At 41.9% G+C, this 21,117-nt stretch overlaps 1 protein-coding gene across 1 annotated transcript; it reads right to left on the bottom strand.

Annotated features, from left to right (window-relative positions):
• Nucleotides 1-11,350: 11,350 nt before the first annotated feature.
• On the bottom strand, nt 11,351-20,209 carry mettl14 (methyltransferase like 14). The gene is made up of 11 exons (XM_036517043.1): nt 20,086-20,209; nt 19,448-19,536; nt 18,974-19,061; nt 18,803-18,880; nt 18,149-18,236; nt 17,900-17,990; nt 16,826-16,967; nt 16,271-16,363; nt 15,030-15,146; nt 13,809-14,019; nt 11,351-11,925 (listed from the first exon to the last, which is right to left on the bottom strand). The coding sequence occupies exons 1-11, from the start codon at nt 20,149-20,151 to the stop codon at nt 11,621-11,623; spliced, it is 1,368 nt and encodes a 455-aa protein (XP_036372936.1). The 5' UTR covers nt 20,152-20,209; the 3' UTR covers nt 11,351-11,620.
• Between the last annotated feature and the right edge of the window lie 908 nt (nt 20,210-21,117).

Genomic DNA, 21,117 nt, shown 5'->3' with positions numbered 1-21,117 from the left:
TGATATATAATTAGTAATTTGGTTAAACAATACGTCTTGTCTTTTTTTTTTATCTTGCCTCTGACTGTTGGCGCAGTATTCACAATATCACTGACAAGTATTTATTGTATCAAAAATACCTTTACTTATTTGGTAGGTCTTCCCCTTATATGGCAGTTTGAGTCTTTTAATATATATTAATTTATATTTGTCCTGATATTTTTGTATTAAAAAAGACAAATTCATCTGTTGGGATAGATTTACTAACATGGTGTCATACCTGGTTTAAAAAAAATAAAAATTAAAAAAAAAAAGTTTTTTTTTTTTTGACCACTGAGACTGTTGTATTTTCCAGAAACCTTAGGTACATTTTAATCTTAAAATGTGAAGTGAAACAAAACATTGTATATTTTTGTCAAATCTCCTGAGAATTTGTACTGTGCCATAAATAAAGGTCTTTATATTAGAGTATAAATGTATAGAGTTAAATTTTCCCTTTGTATTTTACAGAGATTAAATGGTGTTTAGAGATGAACCCTAGGAAAAAATAGACCTCTTTTTACAAATGTTTTCCTTGAAGCTCCTTACCTTTTTAACAAATTTATGCTAAGAAAACTGTGACTTTTTTCTAAATAAAACTACTTTGTTATCCCTATGTTTCCAATGTTAACATGTTGCTGCTAAATTTGTAATGTAGACTTGGATGCTGATGTGTATGTTAGTGGATTGTGCTCTTTCTTCATTAAAAAAGAGCACTATGTATAACAATAAGAAGGTGTCCCTCTTCTGTAAGTTGTGCTTCATATGACCCTGGACTAATATCAGTATCAATACTGATGTTTGTACATTAAACAGATTATTTACTTCATAGTGTTTTTTTTTCAATTGTGTTATTTGTGCTGAACGTAGTTTCGGCAACCATGGAACTCCATGGAACCGTAGAAGAATAAGGCTTGTTAGCTTAATTTTAGCATTCAGAGCTCAAGACACTGAATCTTGCCTTCAGTGTGTAGCTTAGCGGTAATAAGCCGGGCTTGTAACCAAAAGTTGCTGGTTCGATTCCCCACTGGGGCACTGCCTCTGTACCCTTGGGCAAGGTACCTAACCCAGAATTGCCTCAGTAAACATCCAGCTGTATAAACTGATAACATGTAAAAATTGTAACCTATGTAAGTCGCTCTGGAGAAGAGCGTCTACTAAATAACAATAATGTAATGTAAGCGTACGTCAGTTATAATTGTGATGTCCTTGTAGCTTGTCGATTCGATGGCCCCGGTCCTCGGGGTCTGCGGGTTCAGTCCCCCTCTCTGCCTGGCGCTGTGTGTGAAAGAGACAGATTGCCGTAACAGCCCTGGTGATGCACTGGCGTACTCGCATGTCAGTCCGCCGCGTGCTGCAGAAATTGGTACAAGCTCTCGCCGTGAGTCATCCCCGCTCCAGCACGGCTCCCGGTCCATCAGCAGGAAGAGCCACTTAACGGAGGTGAGCACAGTGACTGAGCCTGTTTATCACCACGCTGTCATTAGGATCTGCATTTGTTTTTCAAAAGCCTGTCATCGCGGGGCAGAAAGCGATTCAATACTGTTGACGCCCCTGTGCTCCCATCTATTTGAACTGGCTCGCTACCACTGAATGGCATTGTGTGTGTGTGTGGTTCATTTTGGCACCATCGCTGTAGTGCTGTTAAAATGTATTTGGCTTCCTTAATTCATACTGACTATGAATATGGGGGACGTATGTATTAGTGTTTGGTTCCACTATGGAGCAAGTGTTCAGGTGTCCAAGTGCTCTTAATCAGTGTGAAAATGTCAGTTTGTCCCAGAGCTCTCAGGAGACACCAAGACATGACAACTTTTTTGATCAAGTGTACATGAAGTCAGACTCGGGGGTACTAGCCCCAGCATTTTTTAACCGAGCTCGCTGGAGTTACCTCGATAAAAGTCATCATATTAACATTATGAAGCGTACACCATTATATCACAACATCATCATGTCACCTGACCTCATTTGTCTATACATCTGTCACTGTTTTTCTAACTATGCCCAGGAGGTAGAGTTCAGCAGGGCCCGTCCCCATAGTGTTCTGCTGCAGTGTATTTTCAATGAGTAGGTAAACAGCACACTGGTCTGTGGATAGTAAGTGAATGGCACAGATGGAGGGAAAACATCTGCACAATTCAGCTTCTTTTACTTCGAGAAATCTCCCCGCTGATCTGGAGCTGTCTGTGGGATTGTGGCTAGTTTCTTTCCGCTAAACAAAACATTCATTGAAAATTCCAAAAATTCATCAAATCTAGTGACAAAGCCACAGAGTTGGCAAAGGTGCTTTGTGGTGGTTTGTTTTCTATCTTAAATTTAGCACCTGAGTTTAATGATGTATCAAATATCCCATTAACATTTACAAATGTCAGCTTTTAGAGTGTGCATGGAGAATTATTGACGAAGTTACTAAAGTAGTGTATGCATTTGTCCACTTTTAACTGAAAGTTTTAAAACAAAACTTTTATTAGAAAGAGGGAAGATTTAGTAAAATTGCAACACGTACTTAGTTGCAGTATTACCTCTAGTAATCGCAATATGTTTATGAGTTTCAACTGGAATTATGCGCAAAAATAGCAACAACAAAGCAACAGAAAAAATGCTAATAAATTTTATGTTTTATGTTAAGTTTTTTTTCAGTTTATATTCATATTTCACCACATGGAGTCTTGATAAGTCCAAACACATGGGAGTAACACAGACGTCCTTTCCCTAACTCTAAATGTTCAGGAAAACAGCCTTCCTTCTCTGATCAGCAGCGAGAGAGGAGACATTGATGGTTATTCAGCCAAGCAGACCGGGGAATCCACGCGTCTGTAGGGTACAGAAGCTGAAGTCAGCTCCATTACCCTGTCATGCTTTGTATAAGAATAATGGAGATTTGAGACAAGCCTTAATTGGCAAGGCCACCAGGAAGAGAATCAAGCTTTAAAATTACAGTTTAGAAAAAAAAAAAATTGAGGCTGATAATTGCTTTGGCAGATATAACAAACTTGTCCTCCAGAGAACTGTAAAGCAAGAGATAAATATGCCGGACTGGAAAGGTTGGTGATGGTCACGGTCCCAGTTTCCTAGTTTATCATAATGACCCTGGAGTGGAACTTTGTTTATTTAGACGGATGCCGCTATGATGGGTTACACGTGTGCGCTACCTTGGATTCTTGTTTTCCGTGCTGAAATGCCATTCACTGGCTTGTAGGATATTGCTCTAATCTTTAGATGCCGTGCCGTGCCAAGTCAAATATATTTCTTAACATATTTTAATTTTATTTATTATTTCTTTTACTTTTGCACGGAATTAACCTATCAGATTAAATAAGCCAAATGGGTTTGATTGTTTTTGCTGAACAAACGGCCAACCTGTGTTTGTCGGGCTCGTAATTTAAAAAATATTACGGGCCCATTTTGTGCCTTTGATCGCAATGTATTCTAAGTCTGGAGACAATTTCAATGCCAAATGATTTTTCGCGTTTTCTTTCAAACTGAGCCCAGGCTTGTCAATGCAAACTGTTATTTTAGCAAAGCCTCTCCTCACATGCTCAGATTTCATTACTCCCAACATCACCCCCAGAAAACCTGCAGCGCGGAGGAATCTGGGCCATAAATAACGCTATCGTTCGTAAAAATCTGCGCTTATAAGGACAGAGATTCAAAATATCCACACCATTCTGGATAGTTTTCGCATTTTATTCAAGATTTTTTCCCGTAAATCTTTGTGCTTTTATCCATGTGTCCCATATATTTTTAGAAGATGTACATCATATTCTACTCATTGTCCTCGGGATGTGCATGACACCACGACACCACTGGCTTGTTGGTGGAGAGGCCATTGCATATGTCCACTAAGGCACACTGGCACAAAAGTTGTAGCCCCTTTTTTTTTCCGAGCAAGGAGATGCAAAGCCCTGCTTTTCCACGTCAAAGGAAATATACTACAATTAAGTAAAAATGGGCTTCTTCTCAGTCCTAGCAACATTGTCTTTCCTCACACACACCAGAACAACACTATTTGTCATTTTAAAATTCCCATTTAGACCTGAAATGTCATTGGAATTATATTCATAATCTCAGAGCCTTAGAATTTATAGCCATCATGGTTATTAAAATACTGCCACTACTACTGCACTTAAGAAGAGGAATTTATCCAGATTATCCTTAAGATTCTGTAATTTATAGTCTGGGCTTTTAATTACTCACTATGATCTCTCTGAATCTTTTAGGCTTTTACATGGTGTTTACGTATGTTTAGTCTTACAGGTATGTGACAAATTAAATATTATGTTACTCTGGAAACCTCAAGTCTCATCCACACCGTTGTGGAATATTAGGCAGCAACAATGTCCTATTCAGTCACTGTCCTCTTGTTTGGTTGTGATTATTGTCGCGTCTCTGCGGATACTTGTTCCCTCACTAATACCTGCTGGGTGGGGCTACATGAGAACTTACAGACTACTATTTTCCTGGTCTTAATTGTCGTAGGGACAACAAATATTTTCCTGAGCCCAGTCTAAACACTGCATATAGTAGCTTCTGTGAGTCACACTTTCTTCAACTTTTCATAGGCTGTAGCTGTTGCTAATGCATCTCAGGTATGTTTTTCTCTCGTGCATTTAAATAGCACTTGGAAGAATTGGCAACAACAGCAGTGAGTGCACCAATCCGACAGATGCATACTCCATCATGGTTTCAGCTTCTCAGGGTGGTTTCGCTTCAGTTAACCAACATGAAACAATTAGAGCTTAACCAGCATAACATTCCTTGTCCATCATTCAGCAACAGACTACCGTCCATATTCTATGCTGTTGTTTACACCAAAAGATTATGTTACAGTTTACTGGAAGTGGCAGGAAAGCCCCCAGTCTCTACCACTCTTGGCTCCATTTTAATTGTGACAGACTGTAAGATTGCCTATTTCCCAGGTATATTTTTTTCAGCCTCCGTTTGTAGAATCCACTCCTTAAGCCTTAACTATTAATCAATTGGGATAGGTAGTGTATGGTGCACATGTGGCTCCACTCATGCCATGCACAGAAACATACATTTAGTACCCGACCATAATAAACATTCAGTAAACCTAATCTTCAAAAAGTGAGAGAACCTTCCTGTACATTATATACGTGGGCCTCACTCATACATCAAAGTATTTCTCATGACCTAAAATCTAAGTGGATTTCTATTGACGCCCTGCCATTCATCCTATGCTGACAGTCTCCGGGCTTTCCCCCCCCCGCGCCTCTCATTTGGAAAGGATTAACGCAGCGGTGGGTTTCTGCTGAAATGTCAAAACGTCTCGAGGAGCGTTCTACAGGCCACTGTGACAGGATGTCAGGAAGGAGGGCACAGGAGGAGGGGCCATGGAGGATTCATTTCACACGGTAGCCCCTCTAACTGCAGGGAAATAATTACACACTTATGAGGACCACTGAGGCAAACAGGTCACATATTACCTCTGAGTAGCAGCTGCGGGCACGGTTTGTCCTGAAGTCATAAACTGCTCTCACACACACACACACACACACACACACACACACACAGTCTCATACACACGTACACGCACACACACACACACACATACACACAGACAATACCACATTCACAGTTAATGATCTTAAATTTCCATGCGTACAAGAATATGTTGTATGTATTCATGTACTTACATGAATATCTGGTGAACTTAATACATAAAACAATACAAAAAATAACAGTAATATAAGAATCTTACTTTTTGGTGTTTGTATGTATCTTACCGTGTACACAGGATGAGATCTGGGATTGTCTTCCCCAGTTCGCCAGTGTTTCTATGGAATGGGAAGCCCCTGCTATATCCGTAGCATTATCATGCATAACTAAACATGAACATTCATGAAAAAAAAGACAAAAAACATTTTCCATTTAGCTTGCCTCTTGTCCATAACTGCTTTGCACTTAATGTTAGGCTTTCCTCAGAAAATACCAAAAATGTGTCTGTTGCTTACAAACATTTATTATTACTATTATTAATAATAATGAACTCTTCTGAACAACAAAAATATTGAGGAGGAAAAAAACACTTTTGCTTTACCATGCAAGGTCAATGAAATAATATCATTACCTATGGTAATGCAGCGTTACAACAATACAGAAAGTCTGTATGTGTATTTATGATTGTGTGTCTATGCATATGCATATAATAGGCTCCCCCCCCCCAAATGTATAGGGGGTGATAGGCTTTCCTTTGCTTGGATGCAGCCATCTCATGACGTTTGAGTTAGCTTTGATCTGTGTTGCGAGGAATCGGACAGACCAAAGTCGTTTTCTGCATAGCGAATATGACACGGCAAGTAGCTTCATGGCTAATTGATTAAAAAGATTTGAGCGGAGATATCAGATCAAAGGGCAACCTAATTGTTTTATGTTACTCTGGAGAGCTGTCAGTCTGTTTCTTTACAAGTACTCCTTCAAATGGCACATTGAGTGTGGCATGTAGTTGAATGTGGAAAAATTCTGTTTTTTTGAGAATCTTCCATTCACAAATGTAAATTGCTTTGTGAATCGGAATTGATCCTCCTCTCCGTGGACAAAGGCAAGCACAAAAACACTGGGAGAAACTGATACGTATTCGACCAACACATTAGGTGGGTAGTTTTCATTTAGGAATAAACAAACTTGAAGGTGTCGTGCTTCTTTGGATGCAGAATGCTATTGTACAAGCATCACTGCCTTGTTTGTACTCATGGATTTTGTAGCTCTTTGCTGCTTCTTTGATTACACAGTAAGATCAACGAAGTCATGAAAGCTGGCGCTCACAAAAAGCACAGCAAGCAAAGGCTGACATCTAGTGGAGGACATTGGAATCTTCACCACAAGCAGGGGCTCATGGGAACACAAGGATTGTCATAAAAGATGAGAAGAAAATACACTGGTACATCAAGGATGAGTGCTAACACATGGAATCCCACTGTTTTGTATAACTGACATAAAAAGCCTTCACTGAAACTCCCTGTACTTAATTACAGTACTTATAATTGCAAATCATTCACAATATTTTGGATGAGGATTTGATTTTTTTGGCTGAAATGAATAAGGGTGTCCATAGTTGAATTTTTTGTTGAGGAATAAACAAATTGCTGTTAATCTCCTTGCATTGCCCAGTAGAGGTGGTGACCCCGGTCTGGGTGTATTCCCCGCTGCTGGGAAGGACCTCACCCTGACGATACGAAGGGTGGCTCGGGAGCTTCATGTCCACAGAGGGTTGCTATGAAGCAAGGCAAGTATTTATAGCTGCTGGTCTTTTCCACGCCCAGTGGCAATACCAAAGCCATCGTGCCAGATGCTGCTGCCCTCCAGTCAATGAAACTGGAAAATTTCCGAGTCCAGAGATGAAGTCACAATACATTTCCCTCTCTGCATGTTTGTACTTAAGAGAAAAGAATCTCATATGAAATCAGCTATTGACTATTTTTTAAAACCACTCAAGTGATCCCCCATCTCTTTATACAAATATGGTTTGGCAGACTGGTAAAGGCTTTGAATTTCAAGGGAAATTTCAGACAGATTTTGACTGAACACAAACATACAAATCTTGCAGTTTCTCTTATTTGTGTTGTACTGTATAGGCTTGTACATTACAACAGTCCCTGATATATTTTCCATAAAACATCTTGAGACTGCAATAATGAGGGAAGGCTGTAAATATCAGTCACCCAGCACTCCGCACAGCTCTGGTAGTGTGGGAGGAACTGTCTCGGAGCAGAGCCAGCTAAGTATAGCTGGAGGGGAGAGATTAAACCCTTGTCATAGGTGCCTCGTGGCACAAGCTACTGCAGTCACACTGTTCAGGCAAGATCAGAATCATGCAAAGCAGGCAAAATGAGCGTATGTAAGGTTAGACTTAATGATCCCGATCTGTTCTGAACATAATGAAAATATTTAGCCATTCATATAAGCTGCGCACACAATTGCCTTGGATTCAGCTCCACTATAAAGAAAGAGTCTACAGAGCAGGAGCTTAGGGATTGACGGGTCAGTGGGAATGATTCCCAACAGCACCATGCTAAGAAAAACTTAATTTAATGTAAGGGATCTAAGAGATGGTACAAGCTGAGGGTCAGAGTCTGCAAGTATTAAAATATCACCAGGTGTGGATTGAATCTCAATGAGCATAATAATACCCGCAATTTCTTACTTCAATATTATTAAATATCATAGCTACACTTCAGCACCATCTTAAAACTTTGTGTCAAGGTTCATGTCATGTAGTAATGGTAACAGAAATGTAGTTCTGTAGTCCAAATAGTCAGTCATAAGTGTGATAACCCAACTCTCAATCAATATGTTGGGACACTTGACATGATCTCTGGTTCCCTGAATTATACAAACACGAAACTTGGAATGGAGTCTCTTTTCACAGCCGACATGGCATACACTGACAAGACATGAGGCCCACCTAAAAGGTGACCCCTGTTAAGCCAAGCTATCAGTTTATAAATAGGTGTGATATTGCACAGACATTAATATTTTAAATAGGCATGACCCAGCACTGATGTATCCTAAGAGGTACACTGCACTGAGTTTTAAAAGCCATCAAGTACAAAACTTGGAGAAGCGGAAGTTTACTGGGCCACTGGATCTGCTCTCCATCCCACTGGACCTCTAAGGACCTACCTCAGTGTTAAATGAAATGCTACTTTTTGTCTCTGTTACATATAGGCCTTTTACAGGGACTCTCCAAAGACCCTCTAATCCAGTGAGTTACAGCGACATTCATACGCACCACCAAAGCACCAATCAGAGCTTGAGCGGGCTCCAGCTGAAGTTTCCTCCCTATCTTCCACTCCTTTATCTTTGCCTTGTTAGACCTCTGTGCTTGTCTCATTGAGTTCAGGATTCATATTTTGTTTACTCATTTCCTTCTCTTAAATGTTACACTTTTTCAAAAACCTGTCATACATTGCCCTGATCAAGGACTGACTATTTCATTACTTCTTTGTTTTTTATTTTTGTATTGGAAAGTTCCATGTGATATATTCTTTGTGATTACTGCATAAATTAGATTGGCATAACCCAAATGTTAAACCCCTTGCCAATTTTCTTGCATTATTCAGGACTGAGCACTAGCAGTTTTAGAACTAAAAGAATTATTGCCATAACATTGGGCATGCTAATGTGCAGTATAAATAACGCTCAAACCATATTTAGTTCAAGGAAAGAAGAAAAAAATACATTGAAATACCCTTTTGCCAGAGGGATACTATAAAATTCAAGCCTTTAGCGGAGTTTTATAATCCTGCCATGTGCGAAAACTACACTTAACACAGTCCAGTCCGCACAAATGTTTGAAATCTGAAATTGAAATGGTCATCCCAGGAGCACAGAGGGAGCTGTGGATTCACATTTAGCACGTCTCTCTCCCGGGTCCTCAATGACATGTCTGCGGGGTGACAATGACCCTAATTACACACTGCAAGTCTGAAGACAAACTTTCCATGCAAAAGAAAGGAGTCCACATAGACTGTGATGGCACAGTTTTGCTCAGAATCTTTGCTACTGTCAGCCTATAAGCATGCGATTTTGAATCCACACATTTCATCCTCAGTCTACACGAGTCCCTAAGGCATTTCCCCGTCTTTACTGTTCATGGAACCAGGCTAGTGACCAGAAATTTACTAAATAGACTACAGTTTTATAGAATATTAATTTGTTTCTCAACACAAAGTTCATTGCCCAAAAAATTCTGGTTATCCTTGTAATATTTTCTAGGGAAGGATACTTTGTAATTGAGTACTGAGATTCCATCCAGCTATTTGGTTGCAATTCTGTGATGGTATATTTGTCAAAACCTAAATTCACTTTTCAGTTAAATCAAAACCCAGCTTTTTCCACCATTAAAACGACAGTAGTGTTCTCAAGGAGAGCCTGCAGTTCAACATCCTGAATGCCAAACTTAACTCATTAATATTGCATTACTATTTGCTGACTTAGCTATACCACTTAGGACATAATCACTCCTTCAAGCCAAATCAGATGAGCGTATCCTGTCAACATCAATGTGTATGAAACCATGAATCTTAACCACTGTATGTGAAAAAATAATAACACATTAGCCATATGAGACAGCACTGAGGGATTTTTACGCTTCTCATGCCACATTCTCTTAACGGACATTCTTTAGGTAAAAGAAGGCTGGCTGTCCAAATGCTCCTTCACTGCTGCTAAGAGATCCACTGTAATTTTTTTAAAAATAATAATAAAAATTCTACCATATTGCACCAAGTATACCAGAACTAAACCACAGCTAAGGGATGAGTTATTCTGTGTGCCAGATTAGGCTGTAATGATAAACTTGCTTTCTGCAGGTTTCTGCACACGAAATTAAACAACAGCATTAAGTCGAAAAACATGAAATGTTTCAAGAAAGCATGCGGTTTCATATCATTAATATATGTACTTTTTACTTTAATTTACAAGGCAAGGCAAAGGAAAAGCCTTTTATCTAATTATCCCTGTGAATTCACATTATTTACCAGTGTGACACTCACCTGAAGCATGGACATCTTCCCACAGAACACTCTACCGTTACCATATAAAGTCAAATAAGCAAACCAAACTGGGGAAGTGGTTAGACAGTGTAATTGAGAGCCAAACTGGAGAAATAATTAGATGGTGTAACTGAAAGCTAAACTGGGGAAATGATTAGATGACGCAACTGAGAACCCAAGCCGGCGTGCACTTCACATTATCTCACCACTAGATGTCAGCCTTGAGCCACACAGAGGAAAAACACCTTTTGGGGAAGGCAGTTGCCCTGTTGAAGCCATTAGGAATTTCAGACAGACTGCAGAGCATCTGTCATTTTCGTTCAGAACTTACAGGTATATTTAACCTTTGTGAAAACAATCCATGGTGATGTAATATTTTATTTCCTTCCTTTTTAAAAATTAACTCAGGAAACAAATGCTGTGGTTGGCAAATATTCCCCAGCAGACAGGTTACAGGCTATGACAGCGGAACAAATGGGCTGACGTCGCAAGTATTTCCGAGCTGTTTTCAGCAGGAATCCTAATGATAGGTTTTCTATTATGTGCCAGCTTCTTATGGCTGTGAATGCTTGATCTGAAACCTCTGCATGGGAAATGCACTTTTTAATTCAAACTATAAATGACAGGGTTGCTTTTTTCCTTGCACACCTGTTCTCACAAATAATTGGCCTAGCTGTGTCATGTGGTGTTTACATAAATCAAAGGCATGCACTGTGTTTCAGGAGTAAAGTGGTGTGCGTGAGGTGAAAAAGTGATTCTCAGAGGACACCATTCAGCTTTTCACCATCCAGCTTTTATCAAATCACATTGCTCAACGTTAAGAGGTTACGGAAAACATTTACTAGAAGCATGATAAAAATAAAAGCCTCCATCTTATTTTCCACTGTTGCAATTATAAAATGTCCGTATAAAAAAAACATTTCTGTGCTCCCACAGTTTTCAGGCTAATTCACTGAATCATTACAACAACACCGGGTCCATCCACTGTCTGGTGGATGAATGTTTGTGCCACTGCTCTGGAGTTTCCTCACCCACCCCCAACAGAGACATCAGCTCCAGAAGTTTGTCTTTCCGAAAAGTTCTCTCTAGCGTGGAGGAAAGCCCCGATGGGGCCCGCCGCGGCCCCTGAAACCGCCCCTGTCCCCCCGGAAGCTGGGCCTGTTGCGTTCTCGGCCCCTGTCCCCCCGCCCCGCCGACGGCCCGCCCCTGCCCCCTCTGGGCGCGCCCCCGCCCCTGTCCGCCTTGGACTTGGGGGGAGGGGACTTGGGGCGCAGTCTCTCGATCTCCTCGGTGCAGCCCGACAGGTGCGAGTTGGGCGCGTTGAAGTGGGAGGCGTATGCCTCGGCGTTGAAGTTGCTGTTGGTCAGCGTGGGCCCCACCGTCAGCCACCCTGAGCACGGACGACAGCGAGACGAGGGAAAGTGAGTACCAACCACACAGTCCCTTCATCACGGTTTTCACACAGACGCTACGTTTATACCAACCCGCACACTTCAATTAAAACGTCAAACCTGAGTACTGGATTCAGCCAGGCACTCCCTTAACCATGTCTTTGATACAGAGGCCACACTTCTATGAAACTACATATTTGAACTGAAATTTCAATATAAACCTAAGTGCTGTTATTTTCTTTATTCAACAGTATATCTATCTAAATGTATTGTGGTAGAAATGGGTAACCACAACAAGTTGCCCCACATTATTCCTTTAGGTGTGACACACACCTGATTAAGAGAGAAAGGGTATTCTCTTAGGCGTTCAGTATATTCAGATATTAAATAGTTAAACAATAGGGTGGTGCTAGCCTGTCCTTCAGATAGATGCATATCATGGAGAAAAACTAACTTTCAGCATGTCGGATACCTGCAATATGTTATAAAATCAGCACGCGTTTTAACCCAAAAGCACCTCATCAGCATTCACCAGAGTCATGAGTGTCCACGCTTTGCATTCTACGGAGGGCCCTGCCGTGCCATGTCATCCGAAGCCCCAGGGCATGCGAGGAATGCAGGCCATAGGAAAGAATGCTCGCGTCCTCACAACTTCAAATTCTTTTCTCAGGGTGTTTAATCTGCCGGGATTGCAACAGCAAACGCCCATAATCTGCAATCACTACTGCTAATGGCTGACGGCTGCGCAGAGTGCTTTCATTTCAAGCAAAGCACAGAACAACTGCCTTGAGGGTAAGCAAACAGCACTGAAACAATGCAGGGCTGGTCTCCATAAAACGCATCATAAAACTGCGCGGAGAGGCTTTTTTTTTTGTTTTGTTTTATAACCAATGAAACGCCTTTAAAAAGCCATTTAATTAGATAAGGTTGGCTAGACAAGGTTTTATTTTTCCATTTTGGAAAGAAAAATATGAATGTGTATGTGATTCCATTCAGGTCCAGACAACAGTTTAATGTCTGTACTTTACTTTCTGTGACATTTCTTGTACTGTAGTCAAAATGTCTTCCTCCATTTAACATTCTGCATTATAGAAAGTACCTCCTAGAATGAAAAAAACTCGTAGCATTTGAAAATGGCGAGTGGAGGCAGCCGTTTTAAAGAGCCGGGCCGACCGGCATCCATGTGCTAGAATCACAGAGCTGTTCCCACAGGGCCGCTAGGCCCTGCATGTCTCACAGATGCTGCAGGTGTGAGGAGCCGGTAATGAGACGGGAAACGGTAAGAGCCCCTCCTAAAAGAGCCAGCGAGTTCCGGTCCACACAGGGGAGAGCCCCACCGCAAGGCAATGGAAACTCTAAAAGAATGGGATCCACAATAAGGCTTTACTCTCTCACTTCGCACACACTCTCCAGCGCTGGCTGCGAGCTTTCAAAGCTTCACATTACTCACTTCCTCACCCACGCCAACTAACATGTCGGCATTCCCAAAATGCTGGCAGTAGTCATTGTGAGGATTCAAACTTTGTGTTCCCTGATACAAATAATTACCCACTGTTAGTGTCGCTGTATTCACACTATTACTGTCCTTCATTTCAGCCTGATGTCCAAGCTACTGAGAGGATGTTTAGTGCTGAAGAGTGAAGAGTGCTCAAAAGAAAGCAAACCCAGGGAAAGTGCTTGGTTGCACATGGCCACTAAATTGGTTTACAATTTACACATCATCCATGCAATCTGATTTAATCAACCAACTCAGATTAAGTAGTGGGTTGTGAGGTACAGCATTAGTGCTCCACCCTGGATCTGAACCTGAAACCTCGTGGTCACTACTGAAGTAGTTTAGTTAATAAAGATGATGTTGACGGGCTGTGTCCGGCTGGCTCACCTGGCCTGATCGTGCTGTCCCTGCCGAATAGGTGGAGCCGCCGCCGGCCGAGGCAGAAGTGCTCGATGATATGGAAGATCTCCACCGGCTTCTCGATGTTGCCGATCTCCGGCTCGTCCGTGATGATGAGGTCGATGTCCACGTTGGCGTGGATGAAGTCCCCGTCGGTGCTGCGCCTCACCGTCCCTTTGATTCCCATCAGGCAGTGCTCCTGAGGACAACCAATCAACAGGAAGCTATCTGTTCAAGTCAGCCTCTGAAACAAAGGCCTCAGTTCAGTGGTCGAGCTTTGAGGGATGCAACTCAAGTTACGGCTTTGCGTTTCTTTCAAACCGCCCCTTCATTACAGCGACTGCCATGCTGTGTTGGCTTGGTATGCAGGTTAATGAAGACACAGCCCCGCACACAGTCAATGCCAACGCTCACTGCTGTTAGGAAGCCGAGCTATAGACAGTTGATGATGTTGTGAAGTACGCTGATGGATTCAGCAGGCATTCAGTGTATCGTTAACTGTGGATCAGCAGCGTTGACCATCTGTTTCTTATCCGCATCCCCATTCAGCAAAGTCAATAAAGCAAGCGCAATCGCTCCTGCATGCAAAGTGAACCCGCCTCTTTGTACTGCTTCTCGGCGAGCAGATCTGGCTTTCTTTACGATATTATGTACCCTCAGAACTCCCCCCCGAAAAAAAATGCACTTTCCACTCGCCGCTTAGTAAAACACACAAAGCGCACATTCTGTCGCGCCTATTCTGCAGGAGAAATTAGTCAGGTAATTTGACTCCAATCAATGGCAGTGTATCCACACAAAAGGCAGGGGGTGAGAGGCCTCAGTGCGCCGTGGCTACCCTTTTCCCAGCGCGGGACAAACATTTCCAGGACCCCTGCGCTGCCCCCCCTTATCTGCATATCAATGGGGCCACGGTTTAAAAAAAGAGCATTCACATGGCTATAAAAGCCTCTCAGAATGCCATTACCCCCGGCTGACAAGGCCCCGAGCCTTTGGAACGGCAGGAGGACAAGCCAGAGACGCAGCCAGCACGCCGCGAACTTTGCGCTCCGCCCTCAAAGGCGACCCCCCCCCCCCGGTCACTCCTTTTTTCCTTCAGCTCTTATTAGAAAAGGAGAAAAGAAAATGTTCTGAGGAACAGAAATCCATCTCCCTCTCTCCTTTCGCCGGGACGGAGCGGGCCGCGCTGGCCGGCCGGCGGAGCGCCCCTACCTTTGTTCGCTGGAAGACTGCTTTGGGGTCCAGCGTCTTCGTCTTCCCGGGATTGTTCTTGTTGGTTTTGATCCAGCAGATGTCCTCGCAGCGGCGGAAGCCCCATTTTCTCAGGCACTGCGGAAAAAAAACACCCCGTCCCGGTCAGAAAAGGAGGCTTCACCGCCTTTCACAGGCGAGAGGACTGAAACCAGCAGCGTGCACATTTCACCAACAGCCACTGGCTCCAAATCTCTACACGCCATTCAGAGCTTTCCAGCATCTCACTTCACGCTGCGCTTTCTAATACATTTCTGGTGCGATGCAGACAAGGCAAAAGGGAAGAAAGAAGAGACAAATCAAACAGTGATCATATGGGTAAAATCTGGGATTACAAAAGAATAAGTCATTTTCAAATACACTTGCCCTGCAACGTGCCCTAATAATATTAAAATTGTACACTGTCACATGGCCTCATCCCCCTTTACAAAGCTGAATGTGAGACAGCTGTGTTTCATTTATAGCACTAATAAGTAAAGCCCGGGCTTACAGCTAGAGCAGTGGCACGGCTAGCATGGTTGTCTGCAGGGAGTCACACGGCTCTTTCGCCGTCCGCACTAATGCCGGATAACGACGTAATTACTAAAACCATCCAGACGGGGCTCCGCTCCGCCGAATCTCATTAAAAGGAGCGCGGCGGAGGATAACGCCGCGTGGTAATTGCGCCGCTGACCTTGCGCGCGGGAGAGTATACCTCACGCTCGAAACCGCGCGGGCAGTCTGCGGTGGCGATGGGGGGACACGCCGTGCCGCCTTCAAAGGGGGACTTCACCCAGGCATTTTCATTAGAACATGCCAAAGGAACTTCAAAGCACAACAGCATGCGGGCTCCTCAAAGAGCACAGTCAGTAACATTGTTGCAGGCAAATCCCCGCTGAGTGCGCTTCATATGGACTTTTCCACAGATTCAAACAACAAAGCCCCAAGTCTGAACTGAACGCAATCATAAGCAGCTCCAACAGGAACTGATACCTAATCACTTTGATCAGGAGATACGGAGAGTTAAGAGACAAAAAGAGATCAACAGAGAGGGAGAGAAATGGAAACAGAGAGAGTTACACAGAGAGGGAGGGGGGAGAAAGACAGAGAGGGAGAGAGAGAGATGCCAACAGAGAGAGATAAAGATAGCCTGGAAATTCTCTATCTCCTGATCCACACCTACAGAACAGTCAGAGGTGAAATTTAAAAGGTGAATACTGTACCATCCTGCCCAGATCCAGCCCCTCTCCAGATCCACACCACAGAAACACAAAGGACCTCAGCGCAGAGATCTCCTCAATCTCCAGTTTCATTATCTGATGAGACAGGAAAGTAGACATTCATAAAAAGATACTAACTTGCCTGTAAAATAAAATAGTATGCAATTCCAACATGTGCACTGTAAGTAGTATTCCATGGCAGATTACTGCATGGATCATATCCAGCCTTGAGCCTTATTAAACCAAACTATAAAAATTTTAAGTAAATCGTATTACAGCAAGGGGTAAATCTGTGGAATTATGATTAGTCTCTGAGGAAGGACTCCAAATACAGAAAAAAAACAGGTGAAAATGCCATTCTGGCAATGCTATAGGCAAATGAAACCCAGGGAAAGAGTTTGATTGGATGAGCCAAGCATTTATACATCTACCATATCAGGATGAATGGCTTGGCATGTTGTAAATATGTCCAAGGAAACACATTCCCTGGGGTCCATTTTCAAACGCTTGAAAGGACAGCCCTCAGTGCCCTTTAAAGTCTTAATATCCCTGACTCACATCATCCCAGGTCCAGAACTTCTCATTGGCGATAATCCCAGACTCCCTGTAGTATTCCTCCAACGGCGGCTCCAGGAGGATAACGTCAAACTTACACTTCAAGTCTCTCAAGTCGAAGTTTTCCAGGTCTGCTTGTAGATACCTGGCCAAGTTATAGCACGGTGTGTCATTTTACAGGAAATTCCTGGAAATTCTACAAGTAAAATGTAATAAATATATATGATATATATCTCCACAATCACAAATGAGCTGGCTATTGCATGATAAAAGCCAGCTAGACTTCAGGTAACTCCATTTGCTTCTGAGCAGCAAAAGCCCCCCCCCAAATGTAAACGCAGCCAAACCTTTACACATAACCTGTGATTACTTTTCACATGACATTCCCTTGACAGCTAGCTGAAATAAATCATATCTGGGGTTTCAATGATTAATCAATCATCTGCCCATTCACTTTTCAAAATCACAATAGAGCCTGCATCTGGAAAATGCTGAACTACTTTTACATCAGTGTTCTGCAGAGTGTAGTGAGATCTGCCTGCATTCTTTTGCACTATGATTCTGAAATTAACTGGATTTCATGTTAAGCATCATGGCTGATTCCAGTTTTGTATGAAAGCAGAATGTTTTGAAAGGGTTTTATTTTCCCTTATAACCCTAACTGAACACCATCTACAGAAGCCGTATCGTTACTTGCACATAAGGTGTTGTATCTGAAAAGCAACCAGTGACTGACAGCATGGGAGCCTTCAGAAATTAGCAGGGTTACTGGTGTGCACCCCAGACCACACAAAGTAACAATAATATAATTAGAAACAAATTAGAGCTTAAAGGAAAGACTATGAGGTTAATTTTACTGTCTGAAAAATTCATTCAAAAAATATCTCATTCAAAGAAGAGATTAAAAAACACCAAAAACAATGGAGCTCAGTAGTGCAAAACAAAAACATAGCATGAAATACTCAACTAACAATAATCCTGTGAATGTGCCCATGCAAGACTGCTGCTAGGCAAAGAGCCACAGCAAGAAAAAATACAAAATGGAAAGTTTAGTAGAGCTAACCATTTAAAACTTACATGGGAGGAGTATTTGTCGCTGCAATCAGCTCATCTTTCAGCCTTATCAACTCCCTGAGTTTGGGGTACTCCTCAAATCTATCAGCAAGACCTAAAAAAGGGGGGAAAGCCATAATGAATAGGGTCATTAAATTACATGCACATTCCCTTCTCTTTACATTTCAGCAGATGTATGTACCATTTTGCAGAGTAAAATATTTCACGTAATGATTAGTTACAAAAAACGTGCCATAAATATATGTCACTTACCTACATCACGAATGAAGTTCTGGGGTCGATGACCGGTATCCACAAAATGTTGGCAATAGTCATTGTGAGGATTCAGACTCTGCGTTCCCTGAGACAAATAATTACCCGATATTAGTATCACTGTATTCACACTATTACTGTCCTTCCTTTAAGCTTGATATCCAAGCCACTGAGAGAATGTGAAGCGCATAAGAAAAGTGCAACTTGGGCTGTGCTCAAAAGTAAACCCAGGGAAAGCACTTGGTTGCACATGCTAAGCTTTTGTCAATGAGCAGTGTAGCTTAGTAGCAGTGTAGCCATCCAGATGCTTTCCCTGTACTTCACACTTCTGGAGACAGCTCAAAAAGCTCTATCTTCCTTTGTCTGTAACTGGGTCATGGGAAGATTGAGATAAAACCTTATCTTAGGCTCTGAGAACCTGTTGTGGTAGACAGGCATTCAGTAACTCAAAGATGTACTCAAGAGCCAATTTAATGCCTTAACAGCAATAAATAAAACATGCCAATGGCAATCGGATAAGGGCTTGGGTTGTATGAGTTTTACTAGTTATAGATTTTTTAAGAGTCATGTTTAGAGGAAGCATTTTTAAAGTGCTGCAATGGTAAGGTCAGACAGTCATGCCTTTTTCAACCATGATCCCTGGAAGGTGCTCACCTTTAAAAATGTACTAGAATCTTTGTAGACCTCTTCATACGGACCACTGTCTTCAGCTTGCTGCTGCTCAACTTCATCCTAAAGGAAAAGACAAACACTGTGGACTGCAAAGACAATGCTGCATGACGGACATTAATGGCCACAGGTTCAATCTGCTCTGGTGGTCTTTACCTTCTGGTCCTCCACATCCTCCTCCGTGTCCTCTCCCTCAGTCTGGCACTTGCGCTTAGTGCTTGGAACGGCCGTGTCGAATGAGGCTCTAAAAAAGCAAACACACAAAACTTACGTTCACACCTGTTACATCCCGAGGGAAATCCTAAAATGTGGCTCCTTAGGGATGACCTTTAGTCACAAGGTGGGAAAGCCCACTGAACAACAATAAACCATCCCCAGCTTTGAGCATAAGTTCAATCAAATGGGACACTTTGATTATTCAAGGGTGGATGGCCACTGTGACTAATGGCACAAAAGGATCTCGATTAGAGATCAGCACAAGGCAACCAATAACAGACAATACAGAGCTTGACTTACATAGTGTTTTTCCAGACTGCATACATCTGAGCTTGACATGTGCTGAATTTGTATAGTCAGTTAACTGACGCACTACCCTCTGACACTCAACAAAGAAACTAGCTTAATGCAGACCTGCAGGTTTCTCTGGTCTCCTCGATCTCTTTCTGTTCATCTTTGCTGTTCAGTACAGCACCAATGCTATCAGCACTCTCGGCTCCCAACTGTGAACAGAAAAGCAAGTCGTCAGTTTTTTGCAGTGTAATCAATAACGCTAAGTTATTGATCTGACTATAAATAACTGCTCAGATCCGTCGCTATCTAAGTGCCTCGGCGGAACGCATCGGATAAATTAGCTAAAGAAGTTAGACTACCTATCGATTCCAGATGTTTTTCCAGGCATGCAGGCTAATCTGAGCAAGTGCATTCCGGTTGGTAGCGATAGCTACCAGTTGTTTGTTCAGAAGGGTCTCACTTGAAATTAGTAGCTAGCTACCAACCCGGCTACCTTACAATGGCATGCTCGCTACCGCGGTTGGCCAGTAACTATCTACGATCCACATTTGTCAGCAATATTCGCAAGCAAGCAAGCTAGTCATTCAACATTAGCCTATATAAACTTCTGAACGACTAACACATTGATAGACCACTTTGGGAGAGAGAAGTTCTTGATAAATTCATAAGCTACTGCTAGCTAGCCAGCTAACTGCATTCATTCAGGGAACTGGGTAACATAACTTACTGATTGCTATCTGGTTAAATAAATTTTTTACCTGCTGAGCTAAAAGCTGGCGTCGGAGCTTTTGTCTCTCCCTTATTTCTTGCAGACGGCTGTTCATTTTGTATCAAACTGATAACTAAATCACACCGAGGTCTTCTCACAACCGTTCCCTCTTTTTTTTTCGTTTACTAAACAGAAGTCGCTTGTTAATTGCGTCACTTCCGAGTACAAGTTGTCCTCGCGATAAGGGCATGGAATTTGTCCCAGAAGCTGGTTCTAGATCAGCATTGTCTTTATGCCCTAACTCATTGTATATAGGATTAGCAAGTGGTGAGCTGGTCTTAGATCTGTTGCCGTGCAAAGCAAATACCGGTTCAAGCCAAGTGCGTGAAAGGATCGTGGGAAATTTAGATCCGTGTTACTTCCCTTTCTTCAGAGCTTGCATTTCACATTTCTCTCAATAACAAGTGCATGCATCCATTCCGTGTTATTGTATGCATCCACTATTCTTCTATGAATTAGCACGAGTACATGAAGTATATCATTGTAAATAACGTCATATGGCATTATTATTATTATTATTATTATTATTACTGCTGCTTGTGTTGATGAAGATGATGTTGTTCTTGTTCTTTTCTTCTTCTTCTTCTTGTCATTTATATGTTCTTACACAGAGTGAATAACACGGCTAATATTGCATAAGACATCAAGGACTTTGTCACACTAATAAAAGTAACAATAACGTAGTATATAACAGGCATCGTCATGGTGAATAAAAATTAAGAAGAAAATCTGTGTTAAAATGAATTCATAACCAAGAAATTATACTGCATAGCAATTATCCTTAAGAGTAACATAATTGTGTCATATGAGCAATGATCCATGAAAGCATCATTCTCTCTACAATCTAAGCCATACACAGAATTTGATTTCATTATTAACACAGTTTATCTTAACACAGATTAACACAGGTCATCTTTAGAGGTTCTCTATCAAACAGAATAGAAACTATATTCAGGTGATTTTCATGTGTTTTATAATTTTAGCTAAAATTGCATTAACAGAAGTTAGAAGATTACAAAAC

The sequence above is a fragment of the Megalops cyprinoides genome, chromosome 22 (genome assembly GCF_013368585.1).
Source record: "Megalops cyprinoides isolate fMegCyp1 chromosome 22, fMegCyp1.pri, whole genome shotgun sequence".
Taxonomy (NCBI): domain Eukaryota; kingdom Metazoa; phylum Chordata; class Actinopteri; order Elopiformes; family Megalopidae; genus Megalops; species Megalops cyprinoides.
Note: the sequence above shows the minus strand (reverse complement) of the source record. Positions and strands in the feature narration are given on the sequence as shown.

What these genes read in the sequence shown, in the direction of transcription:
- mettl14 (XM_036517043.1), bottom strand. Translation starts at nt 20,151, where the DNA reads ATGAACAGCCGTCTGCAAGAAATAAGGGAGAGACAAAAGCTCCGACGC. An exon ending in GAGACCAGAGAAACCTGCAG is followed by an intron (nt 19,062 to 19,447) that starts GTCTGCATTAAG and finishes TTGCTTTTTTAG; the next exon opens with AGCCTCATTCGACACGGCCG. An exon ending in GGACAGCACGATCAGGCCAG is followed by an intron (nt 11,926 to 13,808) that starts GTGAGCCAGCCG and finishes GTCCGTGCTCAG; the next exon opens with GGTGGCTGACGGTGGGGCCC.